The sequence below is a fragment of the Triticum urartu genome, chromosome 4 (assembly GCF_003073215.2).
Source record: "Triticum urartu cultivar G1812 chromosome 4, Tu2.1, whole genome shotgun sequence".
NCBI lineage: Eukaryota > Viridiplantae > Streptophyta > Magnoliopsida > Poales > Poaceae > Triticum > Triticum urartu.
This window is the reverse complement of record NC_053025.1, coordinates 409,643,824-409,658,725: the sequence shown is the minus strand read 5'-3', so window position 1 is coordinate 409,658,725 and position 14,902 is coordinate 409,643,824. Positions and strand designations below refer to the sequence as shown.

Genomic DNA, 14,902 nt, shown 5'->3' with positions numbered 1-14,902 from the left:
TTTTATCTTCTTTAAATTAGTTCGTGATTTGCAGAAGAACGAAATTTCAAAAGGCTATGAGTTTTTTAAAAAGTATTGACAAATCATAAACTGTTTGTGAATTCAAAAAACATTCGGAAAATCATAAAATGGTCATGATTTCAGAAAAATGTTCACATATTATAAAAAAACATGATTCAATAAATGTTCATGAAATAAAAAATGTTCATGATTTTTTAAGAGATCCAGTATTCAAAAAATATTCAGGAATTTATAGAAAATGTACAACAAATTTTAGAATATGGTTACAAAAACTAAAACAGATCCATAAATAATGAACACAACGATACCCCTTTTCTCTCCTTTTTTCTCTCGCAAGCGCGCCTACTCCTCCCACACACGGTTATGGGCCGACCCATTTGCAGGTTGCTGCGCCCTTGTTTTCTATTTCATTTTTTGCTTTTTACATTCTCATTTCTGTTTTAGTTTTTTCTTCTTTAAATTAATTCGTGATTTCCAGAAGAACCAAATTTCAAACGGTTGTGAGATTTTAAAAAAAAGTATTGACAAATCATAAACTGTTAGTGAATTCAAAAAACATTCGAAAAATTATAAAATGATCATGGTTTCGAAAAATTGTTCACATATTATAAAAAAATCACGATTTCAAATAAATTTTCATGATTATTTTTAAAAAGATTCAGTATTAAAAAAATCGGGAATTTGATAAAAATGTCCATGAAATTTTTGAATATTTTCAGAAAAATTAAAATAGAGCCGTAAATAATTAACAGAACGAACTGTCGCTTACCTACATGTTTTATTAGGAGATCTGTAGAGGTCGTTTTATGATTTATCTAGTCCCTCGCTTTGGGTAAAAAAGGTTTTCGTGTCTTGTACAACAGTGAGCCCTCAAAATTTGACACAACTTTCTATGAATTAGTTTTTGTAAGCTATATAAAAATGTCTAAATTTCTATTTTGCCCTCATACACAGTTACGTTTATTCTGGTGCCACATTACTGATTATGATAAACCGATCTATGCTAGGTCAAGGCGAGACACTCATTCCTTAGTCTAACTTAGGCAGGGTCTATCAAATGCAGTTTGCTTAACGATATTTTTTCGTTGCGACGCTTTAGGAAGTCAAGTCGTGATGTGACGATCGCATTTTTTGTTTTTGAAATGACTTTTCAAAATTCCCTTATCTCGTCATGACATCACTCAGACATAGTTTCTGAAATGACATTTTAAAAGTCTTTATGTCATCTTGGTATTTGATTCAGACTTATCTTATATCTACTCCAATTTTCTCCTGTTGCAACGCACATGCATATTTGCTAGTAGTTTATATTCATACTCATAGAATTTGAGATGCATAACATTTACTCCATCCTTTCATCTATATAGGGCCTAATATGTTTTTCGAGGTTAACTTTGACTATATGTTAAAGCAATAATATATGACATGCAACTTACACAAAGCATACCATCAAATTCGTATGTGAAAGGAAATTTCAATGATATAATTTTCACATTATGCATGTCATGTATTAAGGGCATGGTCAATGCATAGCCTCAGGGTGATGCCTCACATGCCATGTAGGATAGAATAACAGAAAAAGTAAGTTCGGATGGGGAAGCGGGATCCTCTCCAGGAGACGGGTGCTTAGAGTCAAAAAGTGTGGTCCAGTGCATAAAGTTTAAAAAGTTAAAATGAAGAGAAGGGATGCATGTGTAGTGAAAGTTACTTTCTATTTTTTGATGAGGTTCACTAGTAGTAGATTGCATTGGAGAGAAAAAATCAACACATATGCTTCAAGTTACTTTTTGTCATGAGGCTTCTGTATTCATATGCCATCATTGTACATGTCATAATCTTGCCAATAGTCAAAGGCGGTTTTGAAAAAATCATTAAATCATATATAGATGGAAGGAGGGAGTAGATTTTTTTATAAAGTTTTTATTTTCTTCCCATAGTATGAACGTTTCCGGTCCACATAAGGAGCCGACCGATCCGGCCGCCGATCCCCTTGCACCAAACCACGCCGAGCCACTTGTTCTTCCCCGCTCCCTTGCTATTTTTCTTTGTCCCCATTTTCGCTGTCGGATTCCCTCCCTATTCTTGTCCGATCCCGCCCTCCTCTCTCTACTTTTCTGGTTAGCTCGTGACGTGTCCCCGTTGGTGCTGGTTGGTCGCCCACGACGCCATCAAAGAACGCCACTGTCCCTCTCGCAAAGATCGAAATCTTGGCAGCGTTGCGTTTGGGCAGAGGTTGAATCTTTGAGGGTGGCTTGGGCTGTGACCAACGGGGCAAGACGGCGGCTATAACGGCGGCAGCGGTGGCGACGGCGGCGCCGTCGTCGGGGGGGGGGGGAGGGGGCGGTGGAGGCGGGTGCCTGGATTGCCTGCAGGATGTGGTGAGGGCGCTGGCGATTGGGTCGTGCCTGCCGGCAGACCAGCGGCCGATCGAGGTGGCGGCCCTACCCGGGAAGGTGGGAGGAGGCAGGAGGAGGGGGGAGGAGGCCCCCAGGAGGATTGCTTGGACTGGGTCTGGCAATGTGGCCTGCCTCTTCACGCGGCAGGGGAAGAAGGGCACCAACCAAGACGCCATGGTCGCGTGGGAGGTATCTGCACAACAAGATCCCTTTATTTACACTTTTGGTGCTTTGAATGTTCATTTCCTCTTTATTTGGTAATGGCTACTAATGAGCTTGCGTAGTAAAATAGTTTCCTGGGAGTTGAAGTATCGTCAACAATTAGGGGTTGTTTATTTATCGGGCAACGTCAAGTTAAAATGATACATTAATAAAATCAAAAATATGAATTGCCAACAACTTGAGGGGCTTTCACAGGATAAACAAGGCATAATGATCCAACTTGTTTTAGCCAACACGAGACTACATTTCGGCTTGATATTTGAAAAGAAACAACTCGATGGCTATGAATGCTGCTCATGGAAGATGTTTCTAGCTCTAACTGATGGTGGATTAAGTATTGGCCACCATCTTTCCCACTTCCATACTTCCATATGAACTATGAAGTCTTATTTGTTGGATATGGCAACCGTCTTGCTTACCCATATGCTGTCTCTTAGTTAAGGTGGTTATTGATTATTATGCGTTTTAGGCCATGAGGTTATGTTCTAGATGAAACTGTCCATGCTTGAATGAGGCATGCTTGCAAATGCAGGATCAGATAAATGACTCGCCCAGTCAAAGAGTACCCCCTTGTGTGAACCATTTATTTGAATCCAACAGTTGCGTGCATATCAAAAGTATAACAGAATAGTGACCTTTTCTAACTCATTCCACTTTCGACACTCTTTATGAATTAAATCATGCCAATTGTATCGAGTGAACGTGTGGAGCCTGGTCTTGTGGCACGACCGACTCCGCAAGTGTGATGGCTGAGCATGCATTGACATAAGGTGTATGTCAACGTCGCGTTTCATTGACATCAGGTGGTTGTCAACGTCGCCGTTGCATTCGTGCTGTAGCATTCTCCATTAAATTATATAGATACTTGACAAATGGATATTGATGTTTGCCTCCTTGTTTTCTTGCTCTTGGATGCCTTGGGGCATGATGTACAGAACTTCAATGGGAGATCAGACACAGTATTTTGTGGAGTTTTTGATGGTCATGGTCCACATGGCCATCTCGTCGCGCGGAAAGTAAGAGATACTCTCCCTTTGAAGCTGTGTGATTTGATATATGATGACTATGGGGAGAGCCCAACCAGCAATTCAGATGGATCAGTTTTAGAAGAGAGTTTATCTCCATACCCAGATGCAGAGGACAAGTCTCCCACATTCACCGCACAGAAAGAAGAACATCTAGAATTCTTTGACTCAATGAAAGAGTCTTTCCGAAAAGCTTTTAGAGTTATGGATAAGGAGCTTAAATTACATCGGAACATAGATAGCATTTGCAGTGGAACTACCGCAGTTACTTTAATTAAACAGGTACAGTGGAACCTATTCCTTGAATGGCTTTAATTACTCAAAAGTTCCAGGTATGAGCAATTGATTTTTTCTCACTATACCATCAGGGTCAGGATCTTATTGTCGGGAATCTAGGTGACTCTAGAGCTGTATTAGGCACTAGAGATCAGAACGGTCATTTGGTTGCCCATCAGTTGACAGTTGACCTGAAACCTGATCATCCAAGTAAATATCTTTCACTCTCAAGTTTAAATTAATGAATCTTCTATATTATATCTCTTCTGTTTAATGTGTTGGCTTAATCCTACTACTTGTGACTGTTTATGTGATGCCATTAATTGAATGATTCTTTTTCTGTTGCTGCTGAATTGGTACATTCTTGCTCATTTTCTCAGAACAAGAATGTATGTTATCTCTTCCTTGTCTCCAATCATTTTATATATGTTTATATTTCTAATATTTGAAGAGTGGTGACTTAGAATTTTCACCTTGTTCTTGCTGATAACCATGGTAGTAACTTCACAACATTTTTTACTGCAGAAACAAAAGTTAGAAATAAAGCAGTTTTGTTTTTAGTTGTGGATAACTTCTATATTATGTTTGACATGATGGATATGGTACGATCATCTTTATTTGTATGCAAATCATGAACATTTGATTCACAACTACACTAGGGAGGCCTTTAGATCGTGCTCATTCCCATCTATGGTTTACCATACATAGACCCCAGATTGCAGCTACACTTTGTGTTTCTCCAACGCTCACCACATGGCATTCCACGGTATCTTGCCGTAGGCCTTCTCCAAGTCAATGAACACTATACGCAGGTCCTTTTGCTCCTTGTATCTCTCCATAAGTTGCCGTACCAGGAAAATGGCTTCCATGCTCGACCTCCCAGGCATGAAACCGAAATGATTTTTGGTCACGCTTGTCATTCTTCTTAAGCGGTGCTCAATGACTCTCTCCCATAACTTCATTGTATGGCTCATCAGCTTAGTTGCACGGTAATTAGTACAACACTACAACTTTGAATTTCCCCCTTGTTCTTGAAGATTGGTACTAATATACTCCGCCCCCATTCTTCTAACACCTTGTTTGCCCGAAAAATGAGGTTGAAAAGCTTAGCTAGCCATACTATCGCTATGTCTCCGAGGCCTCTTCACACCTCAATGGGGATGCAATAAGATGGAGCACCTCCTTCCTTCCAACGACCCTCCTTAATGACCCTCTCCTTGAAAGCTTGAGCTGCCTCCCCCTTAAGCTTCCACCACTTCGTTCTAGTGACTTTGGCACACTTATCCCACTGGACACGAATCCAAAAACGGAAGTCAGCCACCACAAGCTTATGTTGAGGGACAACACTCTCTCCAGGTATCACCTGACAATCTAGGCAAGCACACATGTCTTCTCTTCTTGAGAGAACACAATCAATCAGTAGTGTTGACCACTACTAAAAGTCACTAGATGTGATTTTCTCTTTTTAAAGGTGTTAGTTATTATCATGTTGTAGGCTAGAGCAAAGCATAAGACATCTTCTCCTTCTTGATTCCTGATGTGATAGCCAAAGCCCCCATGCACCCCCTTCAAAACCTGTGTTAGATGTGCCCACGTGGCCATTGAGGTCTCCTCCTATGAGAAGAGCTTCTCGCCAGTAGTTGTTCCCGTGTCCACAACTTGAAGCCGGTATCCTCCACCTCCTTCGCCTTGTGGTCCCCTCCATTTGGTTTCTTGGACGCAAAGGGTATCAACACCTATCCTCACTGTTGTATCAACTAGCTCCCGTAACTTACCTGTTAAAGGCCCTACGTTCCAGCTACCTAAGCAGATCCTACTAGGCTTGGCTAGCTTCCTTACCCTTCACATACATCGAGTCAAATGCGAAGACCCTTGCTCATTTTTCACTACACCCGGGCGTCGATGTAGCGCGCCACGAAGGATGCGACGACCCGGTCCCTTCTCACTTATCACCGTATCCAGATGAAGATATGGCGCGCCACCAAGGGGGTGACGGCCTGACCCTTGTCCATTTTCTTCTGGGTTCCATCTCCATAAGTGTGGCTGAGTTTTGATGTTGGCTCACCAGGTCTATCACAACCCTTCTCCTTTACCCAGGCTTGGCACCGACTATGTTGAGACAACATAGGCGGAGTTTTTCTACCACTATTTCTAAAATTTAGAATAGGGGATGGGATAGGGGCTCTGCTGGAATGCTTTTATGTAGATGGCTCTCCTAAAAATGTAAATAAAGTCGATCATTAACTGTTTCATGGAAAATTACAATTCAGACCACATATTTTATTTTATTTACATGTAAACTGCATTTTTGTACGTAAAAAAGCTATACTGCATAAACTATGGACTTCGGCGATGTTTTTTCGCAAAACTTGCATTGAGGTATATTGAGAATAATAAAGAGGTATAATATGCTTGTTTAAGAGGTATATTTGAATGTGGGAGTACATACCTCTAGGAGTACAAAAAATTAGTCCTGTATATATAAATATAATTAACACAGGGACACAGACACACACACGCGCACGCATATCTCTGAACTAATTTTTTGACTCCTGGCAGTATGTACTCCCATATTCAATATACCTCCAAAAAAAAATCTATTATACCTCTTTATCATTCTTAATGTACCTTATTAATTATTCTAAGATCCTCAATACAAGTTTTACAAAAATATATCATCGCAGCCCTTAGTTTGAATAATATACCATTTTTTACGTTAAAAACAGTTTATGTGCAAATAATATGAAATATATGGTCTCAAATGGAAATTTTCCTATAACTTTGGAGCATCCAGTAATTATTAATGAAGTATATTAAAAATATAAAGAGATATAATCGATTCATCTGTGTGATATGTGAGGAGCGGTACTCCCAGGATTGTAGAATCATTTTATATATACACCATAGCTAGCTAGTAGCCCTTGGTTTGTATCCAGATGCGTGCAAGAAATTACTGGAGTAGTGGCCACTTACTTGTCTCACTCATTAAGTTGAGCATGTGCCTTTCTGATCGTGTCCACAGGCTTTCCTAATCATGGAAATTATATGCTTCCTAATTAGAATTACAGGCACCATGGTGTATATATACACACTTTTGTCAGTTTGCTTTTTACCGATATGGTTTGACCTTTGTGCCATATGGTTTTGATCTACTAATGTGCCGTGCGGATTCATTACCCGGGAAACAGTTTCCTTTGCGACAATCGTTGGTCCTCTCTAGCTGCAGTTATGAAGGTTGTTTTGTTTATGTCAGTGTGGGACATGTAGCTAGGTGAATGCACCGTTTTCTCTAGTAGGTTAGTCTATTAATGTCTGTTCAAACTAAACACTAGTTCCCTTCTGAGCCTGTATCCTAAAAAAAATCTGTTCCTACTGTCGTGATGAATGCTATTTGAGCCGTAACGAAATGTTAATATCTTAACAGGAGAGGCTAGGAGGATCAAGCGATGTAATGGACGGGTCTTTGCTCACCAGGATGAACCAGATGTGGCTCGCCTTTGGCTTCCTAACTGCAACTCTCCAGGCCTAGCAATGGCACGAGCTTTTGGTGATTTTTGTCTAAAGGATTTTGGGCTGATCTCTGTACCTGAGGTCACCTATAGGCGAATCATGGAGAAGGATCAGTTCATTGTCCTTGCCACTGATGGGGTAACCAAACAAAAATAAATAAACATTGCTTTCTGTGTGACTTGTTCTCGATGGGGAAACAATAGTTTCTTCTGATTCAATAAATGCACTGCCCATCTGTTAATATACTCTAATACCCAATTGCACTCTGGTTACAGGTGTGGGATGTTCTGTCCAACCAGGAAGTGGTGGAAGTTGTTGCCTCATGCTCTGGCCGTTCTGGCGCAGCCCGTGCTGTTGTTGATCTAGCAAATCAGACCTGGAAATTCAAGTACCCAACCTCCAAAACGGATGACTGTGCAGTGATCTGCCTTTTCCTGAGCAAAGAAGCGGATGCGGGTGGGCTATCAGGGCTGTCTGTTGCTAGCAAGGGAATTGGATCTAGTCCAGGGATGCCACCGCGATTAAGGACCCCCCAGCACTTCAGTAAAAGGGTAATTCCAGAGGATGCCGATGATGAATGTGACCCAAATATAAGTGGAGATGAGAGGTCATTGGAGGGCTTCACCCGGTTGAACACGCTTTTGACACTACCAAAGTTTGGTGATACAAGTCCAACCAAGAAATGAAGTTTTACTGATATTGATGTGGGAGTCTGCAGTTAGCAGGCACATTCGCTGATGTTTTGGAGATGAGAGCCTTATTGGCTATATTAGCATGCCCGGTGAGCTCCTGTCCGAATGTCGGTTTACTCTTAAGGATGAGTAGGGTTACTGTTTTATGTAAATCCTAACTCTCATTGTGCAACATGCGTTGGGAGGCAAGTTTCAGTTTGTTTCGAGTCGGCTTTGCCTTTCTTGCATGTTCAAGCTGAGTTTATATATATGTTAATACGATGTACGTGCTCGGTTTTCTACGTGAACAGGCCCTGCTCATTATATTTGTATCTTTATCCCAAATGCTCTAAAGTGCAGCTACAGTTTTTGACTACGACGACGGCATACGCATGTATTCTGTGCGATTAGATTTTTCTTTTCGGAGAGAAGAGAGATTTCATTACTCAAGGAGGCTTCTCAGCCTTACACAAGTTCATAATAGAGTCCAGCCCCGAAAACAGCCAAACCGCTGTCTGGGGTGTGCGGCAGCCATACACGGCGAGCTCGTGACTAACTTTAGTATGCGAACGACCCGCCATCATCCGTCGGATCTCCTCAACAAGTACGCGACCTAGTCTAGTTCCACCATGATCGACAAATTTGTCCTGTGCAGGGCCAACGCTAGGCCTTACCTACATGCTGCTAGCTCCGCGTGAAGACCATTGTCGCATGCATGCATCTCCCTACACGCTGTATATAGAATATCACCTCTCTTGTCGCGCAGAAGCATGCCTCCTCCTGCTGCACCAGTAGGCTGTACGTAACTACCATCACAATTGAGCTTTGTCCATCCTGGAGGTGGTGGCGTCCAAGACCTATCATACTCCCGCACATGTTCCTTTTGAGTGGTCCGCTCTCCCTCATGCAGCATCATCTTCCCTTTCTCCATATCAGCTTGAGGGAATTGTTGTATACACAGTAGCGAATTAATGTATCCGAGAAGGAATCTGCGGGATGCTTATGTGGGCGGTGGCGCCTTGTCACGGGTGATCTCGTTGCGGATATACCACACCCGCCACATGATCATAAGAACCACCATGCATGCCATCTCCGTAAGAGGGTCAAGGAGTGTGAAGAGCCACTCCGGTCCGTCGTTGCAGATGGACTCCATCTTTGGTATTTGCCAGTCTTGTGCCATGGTATGCCACAATTCCTTGGCGAGTGGGCACCTGCACAGTGCGTGGAAGCCGTCCTCTCGTTCCACACACAGGGGACAAACATCAGTAAGTTTGAGATGGCGGTAAAATTTGCTTGCCCATGTGGCGAGGGAGTTTGACACAATTCTCCATGCGAACACGCATACCTTAGGAGGAGCAGGACATCCCCAAATGATCTTTCAGATGGCGCGACGACCATCCGGTGCCCTGTTCGTGACGGTTGCCAATGGACGCTCGCGCTCGTCCATGGCTAAGCGATAGGTGAAGCGAACAATGAAGATATTGTTTCTCTCCGGCGCCCATGCGATGATGTGGGACGTGTGACGTGTTTATAAGTACTCCCTCCAGCCCTTTAGTTTGCGTATAAGTTTTGTCTAAAGTCAAAATATCCATGATTTGACCAAACTTATAGAAAAAAATATCAACATTCGCAATAAAATCAATATCATTGGATTCATTATGGAATGTAGTTTCATATTATATATACTAGAAGCGTTTTGTGAGATTTGCTGCACGAGTTGTAGGCATGGTGATCCTATCAGGCATACTTCACTAAAATTTCCGATTCAGCGAATAGGCAAAACACACGGTGCAACATGCAAACATGAGTTGAACAAAAGGAAAGAGTGTGCTTGTCTAGGCATAAAACACAAGCTAACTCAAAACAGATCATAAAGAATGCAAAACTTCACATTAATTTTGTAGAAAAAAACTATTATTGTAGCATATTTTCCTGCATTATAGTTGGAAAAAATAATTGAGGACATGCATTAACATTTGTCATACGAGTTGCAACCAACACTGCTACATGGAGATGTATTTCTACTCGTTCTAGTTCGAGGATCTACCTCCATTATTCTCATAGTATGTTTTTGAAAGTGACCATTTCCGGCTTTCATTTCATAAGCACGAGAGAGTGAAAAAAACAGTTGCTGATCAAGTGATCAGTGGATTGTAAGAGAAAAAAAATACACTACCAGCTTAGCGGGCTCCTAAGCTAGCAAATCAGCCTGATCGCGATATCTCATGGCACGTCCCTGAAGGGGGTGCTCGATGCATTTGGCTCCGGCAATCCTCCATTGCTCCATGTCCTGGCGGTAGGCTTCAATGATGTTGTTCACACTTGGGGTCTTCCCCCGAAAGGTGCTCATGTTGCGCTCGAACCAAATGTGCCAGACCACCAAGGGGAGTATCGATCTGGTTCCCTTCCTTGTGCCTGGAGATACTCCATCGATGATCATCCGGACGCGCTCGGTCGTTGTTTTGCCCGTGCTCCAGTTGGTGTGTGCCAGTGCATTGCAGCCAACCCAGGTTGCCACTTTGTTCCAGACCCAGATGGCGAATGTGCACTCCTAGAAGAGGTGCGATGAGGTCTCAAGGTTCCGTACGTACAACTGACAGAAATAGTTGTTGTCCCAGCCGTGTCTCTGGAATCTGTCGTTGCACCAGAGCCTGTCCAAATGCAACAACCATAGAAGCATTTTCATCTTGCCCAGAGCCCAAACCTTCCAGATGGATGTTTTGAAGTTGAGCGCCTGGCGGTCTTCAAACTGAGCGTCATAGGTAGAGCGCGCGGTTGTGACGCCCCGAGACCGATGCGCCAGGTGTCTTCCAGTTATTCGCCGTCGTTGCCATGTCATTCGCTTGTGTGTTGCACTTTGCCATGTCATCATTTGAATTTCATCTGCATGTTTTTCAAAACTTGCATCAGTCCGGTTCTGCCAGTTCTCTCCGTTGTCCATTCTGAGCCCAGACACACTCGCACGTGTCCGCGGCACCTCCGAAATATTATTTTATGAGCCGGAGAAAAACATTCTCGGAATGGGTTTAGAACAAGATATGACTCTATATGAATGCCTCCGGCGGTGTACCGGGATATGCAATGACTCAAGAGTGACATGTATGAAAGAATATTGAACGGTGGCTTTGCCACAAATACGATGTCAACTACATGATCATGCTAAGCAATATGACGATGATGGAGCGTGTCATAGTAAACGGAACGGTGGAAAGTTGCATGGCAATATATCTCGGAATGGCTATGGAAATGCCATAATAGGTAGGTATGGTGGTTGTTTTGAGGAAGGTATATGGTGGGTTTATGGTACCGGCGAAAGTTGCGCGGTACTAGAGAGGCTAGCAATGGTGGAAGGGTGAGAGTGCGTATAATCCATGGACTCAACATTAGTCATAAAGAACTCATATACTTATTGCAAAAATCTATTAGTTATCGAAACAAAGTACTACGCGCATGCTCCTAGGGGGATAGATTGGTAGGAAAAGACCATCGCTCGTCCCCGACCGCCACTCATAAGGAAGACAATCAATAAATAAATCATGTTCCGACTTCATCACATAACGGTTCACCATACGTGCATGCTACGGGAATCACAAACTTCAACACAAGTATTTCTCAAATTCATAACCACTCAACTAGCATGACTCTAATATTACCATCCTCATATCTCAAAACAATTATCAAGTACCAAACTTCTCTTAGTATTCAACACACTCATAAGAGAATTTTATTATTCTTAAATACTTAGCATATTAGGATTTTAAGCAAATTACCATGCTATTAAGACTCTCAAAATAATCTAAGTGAAGCATGAGAGTTCATCTATTTATTCAAAATAAAACTACCACCATGCTCTAAAAGGATATAAGTGAAGCACTAGAGCAACAACAAACTACCCCGGAAGATATAAGTGAAGATCAATGAGTAGTCGAATAATTATGCAACTATGTGAAGACTCTCTAACATTTAATAATTTCAGATCTTGGTACTTTATTCAAACAGCAAGCAAAGCTAAAGAAAATAAAATGACGCTCCAAGCAAAACACATATCATGTGGTGAATAAAAATATAGCTCCAAGTAAAGTTACCGATGAATGAAGACGAAAGAGGGGATGCCACCCGGGGCATCCCCAAGCTTAGGCTCTTGGCTATCCTTGAATATTACCTTGGGGTGCCTTGGGCATCCCCAAGCTTAGGCTCTTGGCTATCCTTGAATATTACCTTGGGGTGCCTTAGGCATCCCCAAGCTTAGGATCTTGCCACTCCTTATTTCATAGCCCATCGAATCCTTACCCAAAACTTGAAAACTTCACAACACAAAACTTAACAGAAAACTCGTAAGCTCCGTTAGTATAAGAAAATAAATCACCACTTCAAGATACTGTAATGAACTCATTATTTATTTATATTGGTGTTAAACCTACTGTATTCCAACTTCTCTATGGTTTATAAACTATTTTACTAGCCATAGATTCATCAAAATAAGCAAATAACACACGAAAAACAGAATCTGTCAAAAACAGAACAGTCTGTAGTAATATGGATCAAACATATACTTCTGGAACTCATAAAATTCTCAAATAAATTTCTGGACCTGAGGAATTTATCTATTAATCATCTGCAAAAAGAATTAACTAAATAGCACTCTCCAAATAAAAATGGCAGCAATTCTCGTGAGCGCTAAAGTTTCTGTTTTTTACAGCATGATCAACAAGACTTTCCCCAAGTCTCCCCAAAGGTTCTACTTGGCACAAACACTAATTAAAAGCATAAAATCACATCTAAACAGAGTCTAGATGAATTATTTATTACTTAACAGGATCAAAAAGCAAAGAATAAGAATAAAATTGGGTTGCCTTCCAACAAGCGCTATCGTTTAATGCCCCTAGCTAGGCATGATGATTTCAATGATGCTCACATAAAAGATAAGAATTGAAACATAAAGAGAGCATCATGAAGAATATTACTAGCACATTTAAGTCTAACATACTTCCTATGCATAGGGATTTTGTGGGCAAACAACTTGTGGGAACAATAATCAACTTGCATAGGACGGTAAAACAAGCATAATTTCAAGATTTTAAGCACATAGAGAGGAAACTTGATATTATTGCAATTCCTACAAGCATATGTTCCTACCTCATAATAATTTTCAGTAGCATCATGAATTAATTCAACAATATAACCAGCACCTAAAGCATTCTTTTCATGATCTACAAGTATAGAAAATTTACTACTCTCCACATAAGCAAAATTCTTCTCTTTCGGGATAGTGGGAGTATCATAAGAGACTTGAATATTATAAATTGTTTCCACATTAAAAGAGTAATGTTCAGAGAAGGGGTAATCATAATCATGACAAGTTTTATAAATATAATCCTCACTACCTTTTATAGCATATGTATCATTACAATAATCATCATAAGTAGGAGGCATGCTATCATCATTATAAACTTGCATATCAAAACTTGGGAGACTAAAAATATCATCTTCATTAATCATAGCTTCCCCAAGCTTGGGACAAACATTAATTGCAGCAAATATATTCTCAAAAATATCATCTTCATCAAACATATCATCCCCAAGCTTGGGCCTTTTCATATCATAAGCATAATCACTCTCATCATTAATAGTATAGATAGCACCAATAGTATAGCAATTATTATATTCTTCCAAGCAAGTGCCAAAAAGATTTTCAAGATCATAAGAAGTATCATTATCTTCCACAATTATATTTTCATGAGGCACAATAGTAATAGGAGCAGCATTATTTGAGAGAGATATCTTCTTACCTCTCTTCCTTTTTATTTTCTTCTTCTTCACCACATCATGTGTGGGTTCAATCCTCTTTTTGGAGCTCCTTATTAATGAGATTGGTTGAATAGGAGGCTCCTCCTCGTTACCTGATTCATCATAAGAAATAATAGGAGGATATTGGGAAGTCTCTTCCCTTTCATTAGTATTCTCTTCATCTTCTATTTCTTTTCTTTTCTTTATGTAGTTGGCAATATAAGGATTTTCAATGCAATTCACCGCACAATACATATAAATTTTCTCTAGATCAAAATGAAGAACTTTATCAAGATTAAACTTTGGAATACCCTCAGTTATACGTTTCATTTCCTCATACCCCAAAAGAAGGCTAAGCTCTTTATGATGCTCAAGGGTAATCAAATTATCATAATGTTTGGACACGACTTGATCATGAAACAAATAGCATTGGAGCTTTAAATGACCATGTTCATTGCAAAGTTCACAAGGGGCACGAAAAATATTGAATCTTTCAGCACATTCATCTAGCTCTTCTTGCAACAATTTAGTTTCTAAGTACTTATGCCTCTTGCAATATCTATCTTCCCTATTTGGTGTGTACTTGCAAACCCAATCTACTCCACAAAAATTGACATGTTTATAGGAGGCATTTTCATCATAACTAGTGCAAACATCATTAGCATCATGGATATTCAAAGAATTCATACTAACAACATTCAATCATGCTCATCATTCAAATATTTAGTACCAAACATTTTAGAGATCTCTTCTTCTAGCACTTGAGCACAATTATCCTTTCCATTATACTCACGAAAGATATTAAAAAGATGAAGCATACGAGACAAACTTAATTCCATTTTTTGTAGTTTTCTTTTATAGACTAAACTAGTGATAAAACAAGAAACTAAAAGACTCGATTGCAAGATCTAAAGATATACCTTCAAGCACTCACCTCCCCGGCAACGACGCCAGAAAAGAGCTTGATGTCTACTACACAACCTTCTTCTTGTAG

General features: G+C 40.6%; 1 protein-coding gene across 1 annotated transcript; it reads left to right on the top strand.

Annotated features, from left to right (window-relative positions):
• Nucleotides 1–1,999: 1,999 nt before the first annotated feature.
• On the top strand, nucleotides 2,000–8,466 carry LOC125551811 (probable protein phosphatase 2C 75). Its single transcript, XM_048715169.1, has 5 exons — nucleotides 2,000–2,606; nucleotides 3,575–3,946; nucleotides 4,033–4,150; nucleotides 7,365–7,588; nucleotides 7,726–8,466. The coding sequence occupies exons 1-5, from the start codon at nucleotides 2,592–2,594 to the stop codon at nucleotides 8,134–8,136; spliced, it is 1,140 nt and encodes a 379-aa protein (XP_048571126.1). The 5' UTR covers nucleotides 2,000–2,591; the 3' UTR covers nucleotides 8,137–8,466.
• The last annotated feature ends 6,436 nt before the right edge of the window (nucleotides 8,467–14,902 follow it).

Bases quoted from the DNA above. Each gene is read 5' to 3' on its own strand.
- LOC125551811 (XM_048715169.1), top strand. The intron at 4,151-7,364 runs GTAAATATCTTT...ATATCTTAACAG, and splicing joins CCTGAAACCTGATCATCCAA to GAGAGGCTAGGAGGATCAAG. The intron at 7,589-7,725 runs GTAACCAAACAA...CTCTGGTTACAG, and splicing joins TTGTCCTTGCCACTGATGGG to GTGTGGGATGTTCTGTCCAA.